This window comes from Sesamum indicum, linkage group LG12 (assembly GCF_000512975.1).
Source record: "Sesamum indicum cultivar Zhongzhi No. 13 linkage group LG12, S_indicum_v1.0, whole genome shotgun sequence".
Lineage (NCBI taxonomy): Eukaryota > Viridiplantae > Streptophyta > Magnoliopsida > Lamiales > Pedaliaceae > Sesamum > Sesamum indicum.
Window position 1 is genome coordinate 5,955,491 of NC_026156.1, and position 14,360 is coordinate 5,969,850.

At 36.1% G+C, this 14,360-nt stretch overlaps 2 protein-coding genes and 1 non-coding gene across 3 annotated transcripts; 1 reads left to right on the plus strand and 2 right to left on the minus strand.

Moving 5' to 3' along the window:
* LOC105175860 (vesicle-associated membrane protein 721-like) lies at positions 2,623–5,514 on the minus strand. Its single transcript, XM_011098484.2, has 5 exons — positions 5,268–5,514; positions 4,579–4,720; positions 4,364–4,484; positions 3,595–3,657; positions 2,623–3,042 (listed from the first exon to the last, which is right to left on the minus strand). Exons 1-5 carry the CDS (start codon positions 5,470–5,472, stop codon positions 2,893–2,895), a joined length of 681 nt encoding a protein of 226 aa, XP_011096786.1. The 5' UTR covers positions 5,473–5,514; the 3' UTR covers positions 2,623–2,892.
* On the minus strand, positions 6,818–6,890 carry TRNAK-UUU. The gene has a single exon. It is a non-coding gene; the product is annotated as a tRNA-Lys (tRNA).
* On the plus strand, positions 6,963–14,302 carry LOC105175861 (zinc finger protein ZPR1). Its single transcript, XM_011098485.2, has 16 exons — positions 6,963–7,236; positions 8,089–8,133; positions 8,313–8,353; positions 8,459–8,540; positions 8,862–8,906; positions 9,128–9,184; positions 9,735–9,794; positions 9,869–9,996; positions 10,902–11,142; positions 11,230–11,296; positions 11,678–11,748; positions 11,846–11,935; positions 12,605–12,713; positions 13,176–13,267; positions 13,796–13,901; positions 14,055–14,302. The coding sequence occupies exons 1-16, from the start codon at positions 7,102–7,104 to the stop codon at positions 14,162–14,164; spliced, it is 1,479 nt and encodes a 492-aa protein (XP_011096787.1). The 5' UTR covers positions 6,963–7,101; the 3' UTR covers positions 14,165–14,302.

Genomic DNA, 14,360 nt, shown 5'->3' on the forward strand with positions numbered 1-14,360 from the left:
CATGATCCAGATCCAGCATACTCTGAAATACAACATTACTCTCTCCCTCTGTCTGAAAAGCAGGAGGGGGTGGGGTGGGGTGGGGTCCCCCCGTGACTTTGGTTTTTTTGTTCACACCATGCACGTTGTTTTGCCTCAGACACCTTTCCCTTTTCGGTTGTCGCATTCTGCCTTCTCCCGTTAACAAAAATCGTGGATTCATTCATACACTTATTAGTAATAACAAAACTGTACATACATTGCAATTTGCATGATGCAAGATGTGATGTGATGTTTTCACTTTCTACCTTTCATTATTTGGCTTTTCTTATCAAATTAGATAACCCATACATATTTTATTTATTAAAACTTAAGAAATCGTACCCTCATATATATATACGCTAAAATATTCCATTATATTAATTAAGAAAAGCATCCACATGCAGAGAGTAACTAATACCAACCACTTGTGAAACATGATCCCAATAATTAATTAATGACGTATCAAATAATGAATGGTTGTTTGTCAACTTAATTGGAGTTGTCAAGTACACATCATAATAATAAATATTCCAAATGAATCTTGAAAAAAGAGTACATTAATTAAATTATTGTGATTAGTAGTTATAGAATCATATACAAGTAATTGTTGGTGAATTGTTAAGTGGGACGTCATGGATGATAAAATCTGAAGCCTTTGTTACATCAATGTATAATAATTAGGCACGTAATTACTTGTCCTTTTCTAATCACTTGCAACCCTTTGTTTCACTCCCATAAATATTTATTTTTTGACTTAGGAAGAAGAGAAATTGGTTCGTTGCTTCAATCAATTTTTCTTTTTTTTTTTTTTTTGGAACAAATGTTAGTGACAAACGTGGATTCGAGTCATTAAAACCCTAAGTCTGTCAAAATAAAGTGATGGATAATTAGAGGGAGAGCGACATGATGGGATTAATTATATAGTCATTGATTTCTTGTCCTCTCACATAATTAAAAAAGTTTCATCTGTTTCAGGCTGCTACATTTAAATTAGCATGGATTCTCATGTTTGTCCATACTTATGTTTGTATTACGATAACAATTATGGGAAATTGACTTGGACAAGGAACTGAATTTCGTTCGAATTTAATCAATTATACAATAAGTGTAATGTACTTATTGTATTATTCGTGTACGATTTAAAAAAATAACATATTATGTGATAAATACATTAAATTTATTTTATAATTAATTTAATTTAATCAAATATGATTCGAATTAAAAAAAATGTGTTAAAAACTATTTAAGTTTCAATTGAAAAACTCATAATGAGTTAGGCTGGGGGGTCGGGGTGTAGGTGGGGTCAAAAATTTGAATTTGGTGGGTTATTGTGGATTTGACACGTACCATTCATTATTAATAACTACAATTTTTGACAAATACATATTTATCATTTTCTATTTTGATCAAATAAATGGGTAAATTCCGTACAGACGCTATCACCACCCACATTACACATTACACAAATAATCATATAAATGTAGTATTCTAAGTTTTTATTTCTTTAAGAGTTACATTTTGGAAAGTCATTTTATCATATTTTTTTAACGCTATAAAATTAAGTTTAACAAGTTCAATCAATTGGCACTCCAGTAGTGCAGTGTGAAGGTTGGATCTTGGTCTAATAAACACCTGACGAATTATTTTTGACAAGTTCAGCCAGTTGCCATTTCTAGAGGAAACTATTGAATCCTGTGGGCTGTGGCTGTGGGTGGTTGCTACTTTGTAGGCTGAGCGGGCCTTACAGTTTATGTAGTTGATAAAACTTTTGAAGGCTGTTTTGTTTGGTTAGCCTAGTGATTGTACGTGTGTTAGCTTTGGTAGGCTGAGCCCAATAGTGGTGAGATTTACTTTTGATGGGCTGGAGCTGGGCACAAGGGGCTTATATTTCATTTGATTATCGATAAGATCTGTCCTTTTGGGTTTTAATCTGGAAATTTGTCACATGAATACTGATTAATGTTAGGCTACGTGCTTTCAGATTTTACGTAGAGATTTGGGTTTGTAGGTGTTCATACTGGGTTTCTGAAAGATTTGGGATAGTGTGCACACCTTCATGTTCGTCATTCACATTGAGATTGCCATTGAGAGTTTCACACCTTTTAGGGTTATTTTTATGGGGATTTCTTAAAAAAATGAGTTGAAGTTTTGAATAGTTTGACAATTGCATTGAAAAATGTTATGAATGTATTATTTTTGGGAGTGTCGAATCATTGAGAAATGGATTACATACTATATTCAGTATTGTTTATAAATGAACCAAAAACTGTAGATGTCAAATCAGGCTGTAGTATTGATTGAAATTGCTATGGAAATATACACAATATAATTTTCTTTACAGATACAAATTATTATAAATGTGCAAACATGCCTCAATAGTGAAAGTTTTGTAATTTTTTGCATATAACAATATAGGATTAGGATAAATTTTAACTAGATTTTGATATTTTAATAATGCGAACTCAGAATTCGTCTAAACTAATGAAAAAATTTTACCCATTCATGCTTGGAGTCATTTTTGGTTGTTTCAAAAATCGACCAAAATGGAAACCCGACATAGGTTCGGAATTAGTAGAAGTGTAGAACTGGGAGACAGTAGGATAGCATGCTTTAGAGTCAGAGCACTGAACATAAACTGCAGATTAGTATTACAATATGGTCCATGAGATGGAATTTATGAAAATCACGTAATACTTGGAGAATATACCACTATCATTGTGTTCTATAACTTTGTCCTGCTCAACTAGGATATTGTATACGTACCGCTGGTTTAATACATACAGTAACGAGTTTCTCAGTGGACATCATTCCGACGCTACCACAATCGAATCAGCAGAGATCCACATATGATCTGATGAGTGAGTAATTCGCTCACTTTCCACAGTTGAAACCCTTGCAGACAGAGAGGACTATAATGAGGATCAGTGCAATCACAATGGCTAAAACAATCAACTTGATCTTCATATTTTGCAGCCACATTTTTCTCCTGATCTTTGTTCCAGTAGCCCTGAAGTCCTGTGCCTGCTCCGACAAGATAGCAAAGAATCATAGAGAGATGTTTGGCGTTGATAAAAACTTTGACAAGTATGCTTGACATAAAGATTTATGTCATGTTTTATTAGCCAGATGTCACAAAAGAATGGTTCAGAATAAATCTCTCATGAGTAACATGCACTTCATATATGCAGTTTCTGAGTCTATCAAGAACTGGTGGGTCTTACTTAGCCTTTCCTAAATTTGCACTGGTAGCATATCAATACCAACAGGTCCTTGCTCTAAACTTGGTCAATAATAGCAGACTGAATGGATATTTCAAACTTCGTTTCCTAATGCAGCCCCACAATAAATTAGCCCCAGGAAAACTTTATATTACAAACCTAAACAGGAGATGCAGCACGGGCATGCCAAAATACAGTCAACCAGTTAAAGGGAAAATTTAATACTGAATTCAGTCTCAATATAAATTTAGCAATTCAGAGGTGGCCCAACTATGAGATGCGGCAAACCACAAGCACACAAAAGGACAGTTAAACAGTTAAAAGGACACGCAGACGCCCAGTCGGTTGGGGGTACCTGGTGATGAAGATTCTCAGTCTTATCCACCAGAAGCTCTATCTTTTCTCCACGATCTAGAACCTGCATTAGATAAACATTTCCAGGTATTACCTTCAGTATAGAATACAAAAGTTTAATTCAGAACACCAACAATGGACGACACCTTAGTTCTAGTACAGATGCAGAGAATACTAGGAAATGAAAGAAATAGGGGCTAGCTAAGTCCCGTTCAGTACTTTCAGGCTAAAATCTATCAGTTTCAGAAAGGGAAGAAGAAACCCCATAATCCTTGGTGAAGAATATAGAGAGAAAATATAGATGGATCAAGCCGCTATCAGATGCAATGTGGTAAGGAATCAGATGCAAATGCAGAATCAGCTCAGATCCAGACCAAATGATACGAACTCTCCCAGAAGGAAGGCCAACACACACATGTCAACTTTGACTGTCAAGGCGAAGCGCAGGATGAAATAGAAAAGGGGACAGAAATAGCTAGAAACTAGCAATCAAGCTAACTGTCTTTTGCCAAAAATATCGAGTCTTCACAGAATATCTTTTCTTTTTTGCTTAACAAAAAGCATTCATATGGACAGTCATAATAGAAGTCAACAAAATTGAAACCAAACGGTGAAAATTTATCATTTTCTGATAAAAAAAACTGGGACACAGTTTCCTTATGATAAAACTAGATAGCACACCTCAATGTGAGAGGTAGATCAAGATAAGGAAATTTCCAAACATTAAACTAATATAGAAGTCTATACAAGATAAACAATGATCTCCTTACCTTCTCAATATTTTCCATCATAACACCCTTAACTTCTGAAACCTGTGCCTTCACCTTTGCAAGTTTGCTTATCTCTTCAGGGTGCTCAATGCAGTATTGCATATGCTCCTTCAACTTTGGACTGTCCAGTAAGGGTTTTCAAATTCAGAGATGTGTTCATAAAACCAAGCAATAATTACGGATATCTGTTGTGGAATAACTAGAAAGTTAAATACCCAAATTCCTTGTTAAGGCCATTAGCAGGAGCTGTTGCGGCCTTCCCACCTCCATACTTTGCCACAAAGTCATCCTTAATACGATCTAGAAAAGCCATTGGCACCTGTCTCCCCACTGATTCTTCAGCAACAACACAGTATGCTGCATAGCATGTCATTGCTTCTATGTGAGTCATTGCTTGACAGACAAAGCTTCCTTATCCTGTGAATAAATAGGTCGCCAATTTGGCAGTACAAGCACAACTTGGAGCTATAATTGAATGAATTCTCTGTAGCGCTTCTCAACTAGTGGAAGTACAATATCTATGAATGTCTCCATCACACCATTTAGCCACAAAGTGTCAAAGTGCATCATGAATTTAGTCATTTCTTTCAGAAACATATAAAAACTCCGTTCAACTCCGGTAAATCTAACCTAAAAGGAAACAAAGATACTGCAACTCTATAAAAGAAGCACAGAAAATGAAAGGGAAATCAGATATTTGTTAAATATAGTTAATATGCGGTCATCAAATCCACGTCGACTAATCTTTATCAAATATGATCCATATGAAAGCAAACAATCATAATCGGCAACCAACAGCATCTTCCAATTCAAATCCACAAATCAAAAAAAAAAAAAAAAATAGCGCACGAAATAACTGCGCAAATATTAATCCGGAACAGAAAAAATAAAACATAAGACTCACTGAAGCCATCGTGCACGAGATAATTAAAGGTGTGATTATCGCAGTTGTAGGTGAACTTATTGTTGGAGGAAGGAAGCTTCTGGAGGCACTGAAAGGCAATAGAATTGAAGTTGCCGCTGAACTCGGTGTACTCAGCCAGCACCACCGGCGGCGAACCACGCGCTACCAGTGCGTAGATCAGCGTCTTCCGGCTGTTTTGCCCCATTGTCAACTTTACAGTATAAGCAACAATCGATTAGGCACGAGCACAAACTCGCAACTTAGGGCTTTTCTCACCTCTAATGATGTTTTTCCCCAGATCCTGAAATTCTATCTCACACTGTTCAATCCCAAGGCTGCCGTAGCATCTCTCTCTCTCTCTCGTCTTTTTGGTTTCGTATAGGGAAAGTAGAGCGAGAGGAGTTGGAAGTGGGGAAGGGCTATTGCTTTGCGTAACTTTGACAATTTTTGACCTCCCTATCTTTGCCAAACTTCTCAATTTACTAGTATCATCAAATATTTAAAAAAAATAACAAAATATTTATATAAATATTTTGAAATTAGTTAATTAAATAATTACCTTTATTTATTAAATTAAATATATATATGTATTATATAAACAACGTTGAGTGTTGGGAATAGTAATACCACCCTTGAAACAATAACTTAGGTAACCAATCAAATTCCTTCATCTTTAAGTCTCATTTTCTTTGAAATTTAATTACCATTAAGTCGTCTAGTTGTGACTTTCAACCAGCAACTTTTCATTTCTCAGTTAAAACTCACCCCCAACCACCTACAAATCTCTTTGCTGCCTATAATTTTGAGATACTGAGTTTGAGTTGGCAAAAAACATAGAATACATATTTATTCAACTCTTTTCACTCATTATTAAACTCATCAAACAAAATTGATAATAAAAAATTTGATTTTTCATCATCTCATGAAGCAAAAATTATAAATAAATGAAAAGTTTTCAACTCATAAAAGATGATAATATAATCATAAACTCATAATATAGAAATAAAAAAGCAGCTCGAGTTTTTTTCTCCCATACCTTGGATATGAAGGTCTCTTTTCGTTCAAAAATGTATATGTGTATAAATAAGACATAACATAATATAATAAAAAGATATTAATGCATATTATCAAATTTAGAATTTGAAAAATAAGGAAAGAGTATATCTTACATTTTCTTATAATAAAAAGACACCGATCAGACATATATAATATAGATAGATAGATAGATTTCATATTTGTTACTATTGTTTTTTCTCACTAAAGATGTTCTCATCTCAAATTAACAAAAAAAGAAAAAATAAATATAGTGGATTTACAAAGAAAGTTTTAGAATGAAAAATACAACAATTGATTAGAGCTTATTATGTTTTGCAATAGTGGGGGCTATAGCTATTCATAGAATCAGGGCTCCCCTCCCCCACGGTCCACCCAAAACAGAGATGTTTGGGCCGGAAATCTTTCCGATTTGGATCCTTTTGGGGATATGGGCAACCAAAATACAGCTGTTCGGCCATGGCAACGGTTTAAAACAGTCAGTCAAAACTAAGAAACGCCGTCTGTGGGAATCGAACCCACGACCACGTGGTTAAAAGCCACGCGCTCTACCGGCTGAGCTAAGACGGCAGGTTGTTCACAATGGTCTTTTATAGTCCACCACTTTCTATCCTTCTCACACTTTCTAGAGTCTTGCTTCTTTTCGAACCCAGAATATCTCCAACGTTCCGCCTCCTCCCTCAATCAAAAGAGGAAACAATTCAAGAAACATAGAATAACAGTCGTCAACCTTCAACAAAGTTTCGAGAATCCCCTAAATCGACATTCTTGGATTTTCACCATGGAGACGAAGACGACAACACAGGGGGCGCCCCAAATCGTAGACGTGGGTTCCGTCGTGGAGGCTGTTTCGGCCGAAGATTCCGACGCTCCCCTCTATGAAGTCGAGAGCCTCTGCATGCGTTGCGGCGAGAATGTTCGGCTCCTCTCTTTTACTCTAGTGTTGTAGTTTTGAGCATTCATATCTTTGTACTGTTTTCCCTGACGACAGCTTTGTGTTTCTATTCATTGTTCGATTGTCTTGGTTTTCTCGTGTTATTCCTCTTTTATGTCCCGGCACTATTTATTTTTGGTGTTTGGGATTTTGACATTTACTGCAACTGTTTTTGTTGGGATGATGATTCTCGAATTTATTTTTCCTGATTCTTCTCCTGGACTTTTGTCTGTGAATGGTCGTAAACTTGTAAGTCGGGTTGTTTTCTTGATTTTGATTTTTGTTTTTCCCTACTTTCTGCTATTTAATAGTCTGCATAACTTGAAAATAACTTTCATGATGTTCATAGTTTGTTTCTTGGTTCAGTAATTTTGTTTCTTGTATGCATACGGTTGTGAAAGTTACGGCCACATTTGCGGATTGTCGACTGAAGTTATACCAACTGACCTTTGAGGGTCTTATAGAAATCTTGTCTTTCATATATATTCTTCTTTTCACAGTTTGTTAGAGAAGATTCGGACAATATTCATGATTCTTTTTTGCTTCTATTCCAGTAGTTGTCATATTACGTGCTTGGTATTGGGGAACTAACTGTGGCATGTTTAAGCTTTTGGAGTGTCAGTCTTCAAATTGTATTCTTAAAGAGCCACAATTGGATAGTGAACGCCTCTCGGGTTTGAAGTTCCTTTCATATCTTGTTCTGTGTGTGTGTGCTGTATTTTGAATGTTCATTTTCATTCTGTCTCTTGGTTCCAATAAGATCCACAATTTGATGATTTGGCTTGTGCTTGTTAATTCTATTATGCCGTTTTCTGATTAAGTACTTGTTTACAGGGGATAACTCGGTTTTTGTTAACTCTAATTCCACATTTCAGAAAGGTAAATTCCTCGTACATGCAGCTGTCTTATGAGCTTACTTGTTAAGACTTTATTTCAAACTATGACAACATTATTTCATCAAGTTGAAAGAAGTATGTCACTGAATCTCCCTGTCCTCCCAAGAAATATTATATTGTGGTGAAGTGTTATATCTTAATTCTGTGTATCTTCTGTCACAGATATTATTATCAGCCTTTGAATGCCCTCATTGTGATGAGAGGTAAACACCTTTTCTTTCTCCAAGGATACAAGAAGTTCAGATTATTTTTCCAAGTTCGTCCTTCTTAGGTGATTTCTTACTCGCTTTGTGGACTTCTTTCTTAAGGAATAATGAAGTCCAATTTGCTGGTGAAATTCAACCTAAAGGCTGTCACTACATCCTGGAAGTTCCATCAGGTGACCAAAAGGTTGTCTTCTAAGGAGTTGGATGTTGTACGATAGGCACTTCAAATAATAATGTGGAGCCACTGAAAATGCCAATACAAATGTGGTTTTCTGAAGTCTGTTCCTGTTTTTATAGATTTGATCTTTGTTTTGAACTTTGATATTTTCTTCCTCGATTATCTGATACTTGATCGTAATTAGGAATCTTCCTGCTAATCCATTCTCTATTTGTATGTGGAGATGATAATCATGTTTCTCTTTTTGTACAATTAATTTGATTGTTGGCCAGAATTTATGGGTTTAAGCTCTGAAAATAAGTGTTCATACTGGTTCAATTTATGCAGATGTTCAATCGTCAGGTGGTGAAATCAGAAACTGCCACAATCAAGGTACTTCTCTAGCTGAGTTTGCTATTGCTCTTTGAACGTGTGAATGCACAATAGTATCTGTAGTTATTAAATACTTTTCATGCTATGAGTTTTTATGCCAACAATTTATTATCATTAAGGATATAAGTCTACCTGTTTGCACGATCTTTTTCTGATGGTTTCGATTATTTCAGGTGCATGAGACCTTCCAGTTTTTATCACACTTGATGTTTATTTTGCAGATCCCTGAACTGGACTTTGAGATTCCTCCTGAGGCTCAGCGTGGGTCTTTGTCAACGGTATCTCCTTGATATACCCTTGACATTGAAATCTTCTCCGAAGTTCCTGGTTTCTTGTAAAAAAAAACTTACTCGACTAATTCTTTGGAAATATGGAAATTGCTATATGTTTCTTTGAGGGAGGGGCACAAATGCCTTACTGGCTTCAAAGAGTGAAAGACGGAAATGATATTGGAAGAAGTATATCATTCTTCTTTGTTTTTCTATTTTGAATATATATGTCTATTCATTTTCTTTGAAGTTTTTTTTTGGTGACCAATGTGCCTTTCCTTCTGGAAATAGCTGAAAACATTCTTTCACATCAAGTTGAAACTGCCGTACACAGAATTGTTCTTATGGTTCTTCATCGATGCTGCCAGAAGTATTTTGCAAGAATCAAGTATTAACAAAAACATTTTCATCTCAGCATATGTTCTCCATGTGGATTATATGATGCATTCATGTAAATATGTAGCTTCATTGAGCTTCCCCGGTCTAGTTTATGTTTTCCAAATAAATCCTTTGCTTTTCCTGCTTTTCACAATGAAATTCCTCTTGTTACTGCTTTTAGGTTGAAGGGATACTGGTGAGAGCTGCCGATGAGTTAGAAGCCCTTCAAGAGGAGCGGAAGGTGGAAGTTTGTTCATGTTCTTGTTGATTATAAGATATCATCATTTTGTTAATGTTACTTACCTTTTTTTGCAGAAAGTAGATCCCCAGACAGCTGAAGCAATAGATGAATTCTTGATAAAACTGAGAACTTGTGCCACAGGGAAGTCACAGTTTACCTTCATTCTTGATGATCCTGCTGGAAACAGTTTTATTGAGAACCCGTAAGGCCTTCCTCTCTGTGTGTGTGTGTGTGTGTATATATATGTGCATATTTAGTAACAAAAAGTTCTTTTGTAATTATTTTCAGAGAAGTAATTCTATAAGGCACTTTTTATAAAGGCTAGTCATAGTAGTCAGTGGCGCACGGCGCACAATGGCGCCAAGGGCTCTTGGAGCCATGGCGCACGGTGCGGCGCGTGTCTTTCCAAAGGATGGCGCAAATATAAGAAATAATCTATATATTTATATAATTAGTATTATTTTGACTAGATTAATGTATAAGGAGTGGCAATGTATGCTCTTAGCTTTGATAATGTGAATGTGGAAGTCTATCAATCTACAATAAATACCGACGTAAACATACAATAAAATACTGTAATTAATTATCCCAAAAAGAAAATACTAACAGAACAATAAAATCACATCAATTTCAATGTTTCAATCGGCATAATTAGAGCTTGTACTGCTGTACACGCCAAAAATTTACACTTCATGAATTTAGAAGAAAAGTCATACTGTAAATAGACAGTGAACAACAGCGGCAGACTACTATGGAAGAGAAGAAGAAGAGAAGAACTGAGAAGAAGATGCGTTGGAAGAGTAAAAAATAGAGAACTTAATAAAGAAGAGTCAAGAATGAAAGTTACCCATGCATGCAAAGTACTTAATTTGCTGAAATTCCTTTTATATTTAGGGTTTCTTTTTTTTTTAATTCACGGGCCCGGGCAGCCCAGCCAGAACCCAGGCCGCCCAGGCCCTCTTCGCCATGGCGCGCCTGGGCAGCCCCGAAATGGCGACGCCATGACGAAGGAGCGCGCCTTTTACTGCACTGAGGCTAGTGTCCGTGCTGGTTTTTATTAATGCAATACACGATAAGTTTTGTAAAGGATGTTGTTGTCTTAAATAGGTATGCCCCCTCTCCTGATTCGTCATTGACTATTAAGTTCTATGAGCGGACACCTGAACAACATGCTGCTTTAGGATATCTTGTGGACACTTCACAAGAAGAACCTGGTGCTGAAAATATTCCTCGAAGAGAAGAGGAACCACATGGCTTGGTTGGAGCCAGAGCTGGCCGTCGAGCTATTGTGCAGGGTAATAGTACAGAAATTGCCGATGCTTTATTTCGATATTCTGCCCCTGAAGAGGTAAATTTGCTTGACAGCAAATTTATGGCGTTTTTCATATTCTTTTGTATTTTACTTAAGTAATCATCACATCATTCTTTTCGACAGGTCATGACTTTTCCATCAACTTGTGGAGCCTGTGCTACCAAATGCGAATGCCGCATGTTTGTTACAAGTATCCACTTTGTGTTTTTGTCCAACTCAGAGTAGTGACAGTTGCTTGTTAAACCTCACCTGAGGTTATTTTGAAGCTTAGTCGTATTTATTAATAAAGAGAGGTGTTACATTATTGTTGTGTGGGCGCCCAAATGATTTATATTTCAGTACGCTAGTCAAGATAGATAAACATGTGAATTCTTCTTGATGCTTTTGCTTTTGAAGCGTAAGCAGTGATGCAAACTTTTTGCTACGTTTCTGTTTAAACTGTTATTTAATTGGATTACTATTGTAATATTTTGTAGTACTTGCCATGCTCACAAATTTAACGTGGCAAAGTTTGGCCATGATGTTTGACTCTGCACCAATTTATCAAAATTGTTAGCTTAACAATAGACAGATATTCCTTACTTTCAAGAAGTGATTGTTATGGCTTCCTCGTGTGATGCCTGTGGTTATCGCAACTCTGAGGTTTGCAGCAGTATACATCCTTCTGTGTATTAGGATAGTCTTGAACAATTTTTTCTGTTTCCTTCTGACATACATATTTTTATGTCATCCTTTTCAGGTGAAACCTGGTGGACGTATTCCTGATAAAGGAAAGAGGATAATAGTTCATGTGAAGAACGTAAAAGATCTTAGCCGGGATGTGATAAAGGTAATGCAATGGGCCAGTTGTTTGTGCAGTGAGTTGTTGGTGGCCATATAGCGGTCTTAATAGCAGATACCAACTCGGCTTGAATTATACTTGCCTTAGTTGATATTCAGATGAATACCTCCAACTCAAGAGTTGGTTGGTTTCATTATATTTGTTGTCTGTGGTTTAAGGAAGAGGACACCTAACATGACTTTACACTTGTTATGCTTATTAATTTTACAGCAGGCATTCGTACTTTATTTATTGAGATTTTTTGCAAGATCCAAAAATATGATTACCTTATTTATACTTTTTATGTTTACCTTATTAATTGCTACTTTTTGTTTATTAAAATATGATGAATCTGATTCTTGATGATCTGTTATTTAAACCAGCTCCACGTAGAAGATAATGAGGGAACTTGTTAAAGTATCAAATGCTGCTTATTCTCTACATAGGGCCAACATATTTTCTGTGCTTTGTATGTTAAATTGGAATTGGTGCATTGTCGACCATCTTTCTTATGTATTTGTTTTCCCATGTCCAAATTCTATTAGTTCTTGCTTGAGTTAGGTCAAGTGCTTATGCTGCTAAAAAGTTCTCTAGTCTTTAGTCCTCTTAACTCTGCTGGTATTCTTGATTTGGCTTTCATGATTACTTCTAATTTTTTGACCTTCTCGATCGTATTAGTCGGACACGGCCTCTGTGAAAATTCCAGAGCTTGAGTTGGAACTGGCTAGTGGCACATTAGGCGGACTTGTTACGACTGTTGAAGGCTTGATTTCCAAGATTGGTGAAAGTAAGTATATTTTGCCAAATTTCTTTATTCTCAACTTTAGCAATCTACTATGCTGTTATGACAGTTGCTCTTCCTACCAAATGACAACTCCCTTGCCCTGCAACCCACTTTTTTGGTTTGGTGTTGGATGATGTTGCTTTTTGGAAGTCTACAGACCTAAGCATTGGTGCTACATGGATCTTTCCTTGAAAATGCCTTTGAAGACAGAATAAACATGTGCTTTTTTAAATAGGGTGACGCTTGGTTGGGGATGGTTTTTGCACAATATCCACTTCATTTTATCATATGTGGTTTGTGAGCGTTTCCTTAACCGTGGGAGTTTTTATCCATTGGTTTGAGGCTGATGTTGTCATTTTCTTTATAACCGAATCATTTTTCCTTAGTAGAGGCCTATCAATACATGCTATGTGTTTTTGCATTGACACTTTTGCTAATCTCAGCTTATTTTCAACTACATTGCAGGTCTTGAGAGAGTACATGGCTTTACCTTTGGTGATAGTCTTGATGATAACAAAAGGAGCAAATGGAAAGAATTCAGAGCAAAACTTGACAAGGTGCAGATTCTAAAATAACTACTTTTGACTTTTAACATGCCCTATATTTACCAGTAATGCTACCATTGCTTGCTGTATGTACTCTTGCCCTGGGTGGTACAAGTGCTGCCAATGCTCTACTTGGATACTTTCTTTTACAGTTATCACTTTTATGCCTTGCACTACTGTTTTTCAAATTTGGACTTCCATGTCCTTAAATTACGGTAACTACCCAGAAATTAAATGTGTATTTTTGTTTCTCTCTTTGCCCTTCTTGTATGATAGAAACTCTTCATATCTTATTAGTTACTCTCATAAATTTTCCTGATAGTTCCTTGGTGGATATAGTAATGTAATGTTTTTGTTTAGATAAAAGTTGCTTTGAGCCTAAAATTTTTTGGACTAGTAGAAATACTAGGTGTGAAGAAAAATGGATGGTTTCTGGCAACTGTTTGTTGGTAAAAAATTCAGGATGTTAAATTTGTGTGTATCTGGTGTTTAAATTTTTAGGTTAATTGATATCTAGTGATCAGATCAATTTTCTTGCAGCTCAAATGCGTGGAAGAACCTTGGAGTTTGATTATTGATGACGCTTTGGCCAACTCTTTTGTTGCGCCTGCCACTGATGAAATTAAGGACGACACTCAATTAACATGTAAGTTTGTCTTCAATTAAATGTAAGAGATCTATTCTTGGTGGTTCAGGGGTTCTTGTGGCTGTGTGCAACTCTTTATGCTTTTGGTTTTCTTGTTTTCTGATGTTTGATTTTGTGTTTCCGTTTTCCATTTCTGTTGGGTTTTTGCCACAGTCGAGGAATATGAGAGGTCTTGGGAGCAGAACGAGGAATTGGGTCTTAACGACATGGATACATCTTCAGCTGATGTTGCCTACACTTGTGCTAATGAGAAGAATGATTGATGAGTGATTATTCCGTGCTTATGGCTTTACTTCATTTAAATTAAATCTGTAACATTACGATAAATTTTGCTGAAGTACAATGTGTCTGTAATACTGAACATGTATACACACATCTGAGAAAAGAGATTGGTTGGTAAACTCGATCGTTTTTCTTTTTCATTTTGGTTTTGTTGTGCATTGTATGAAGATAATTATA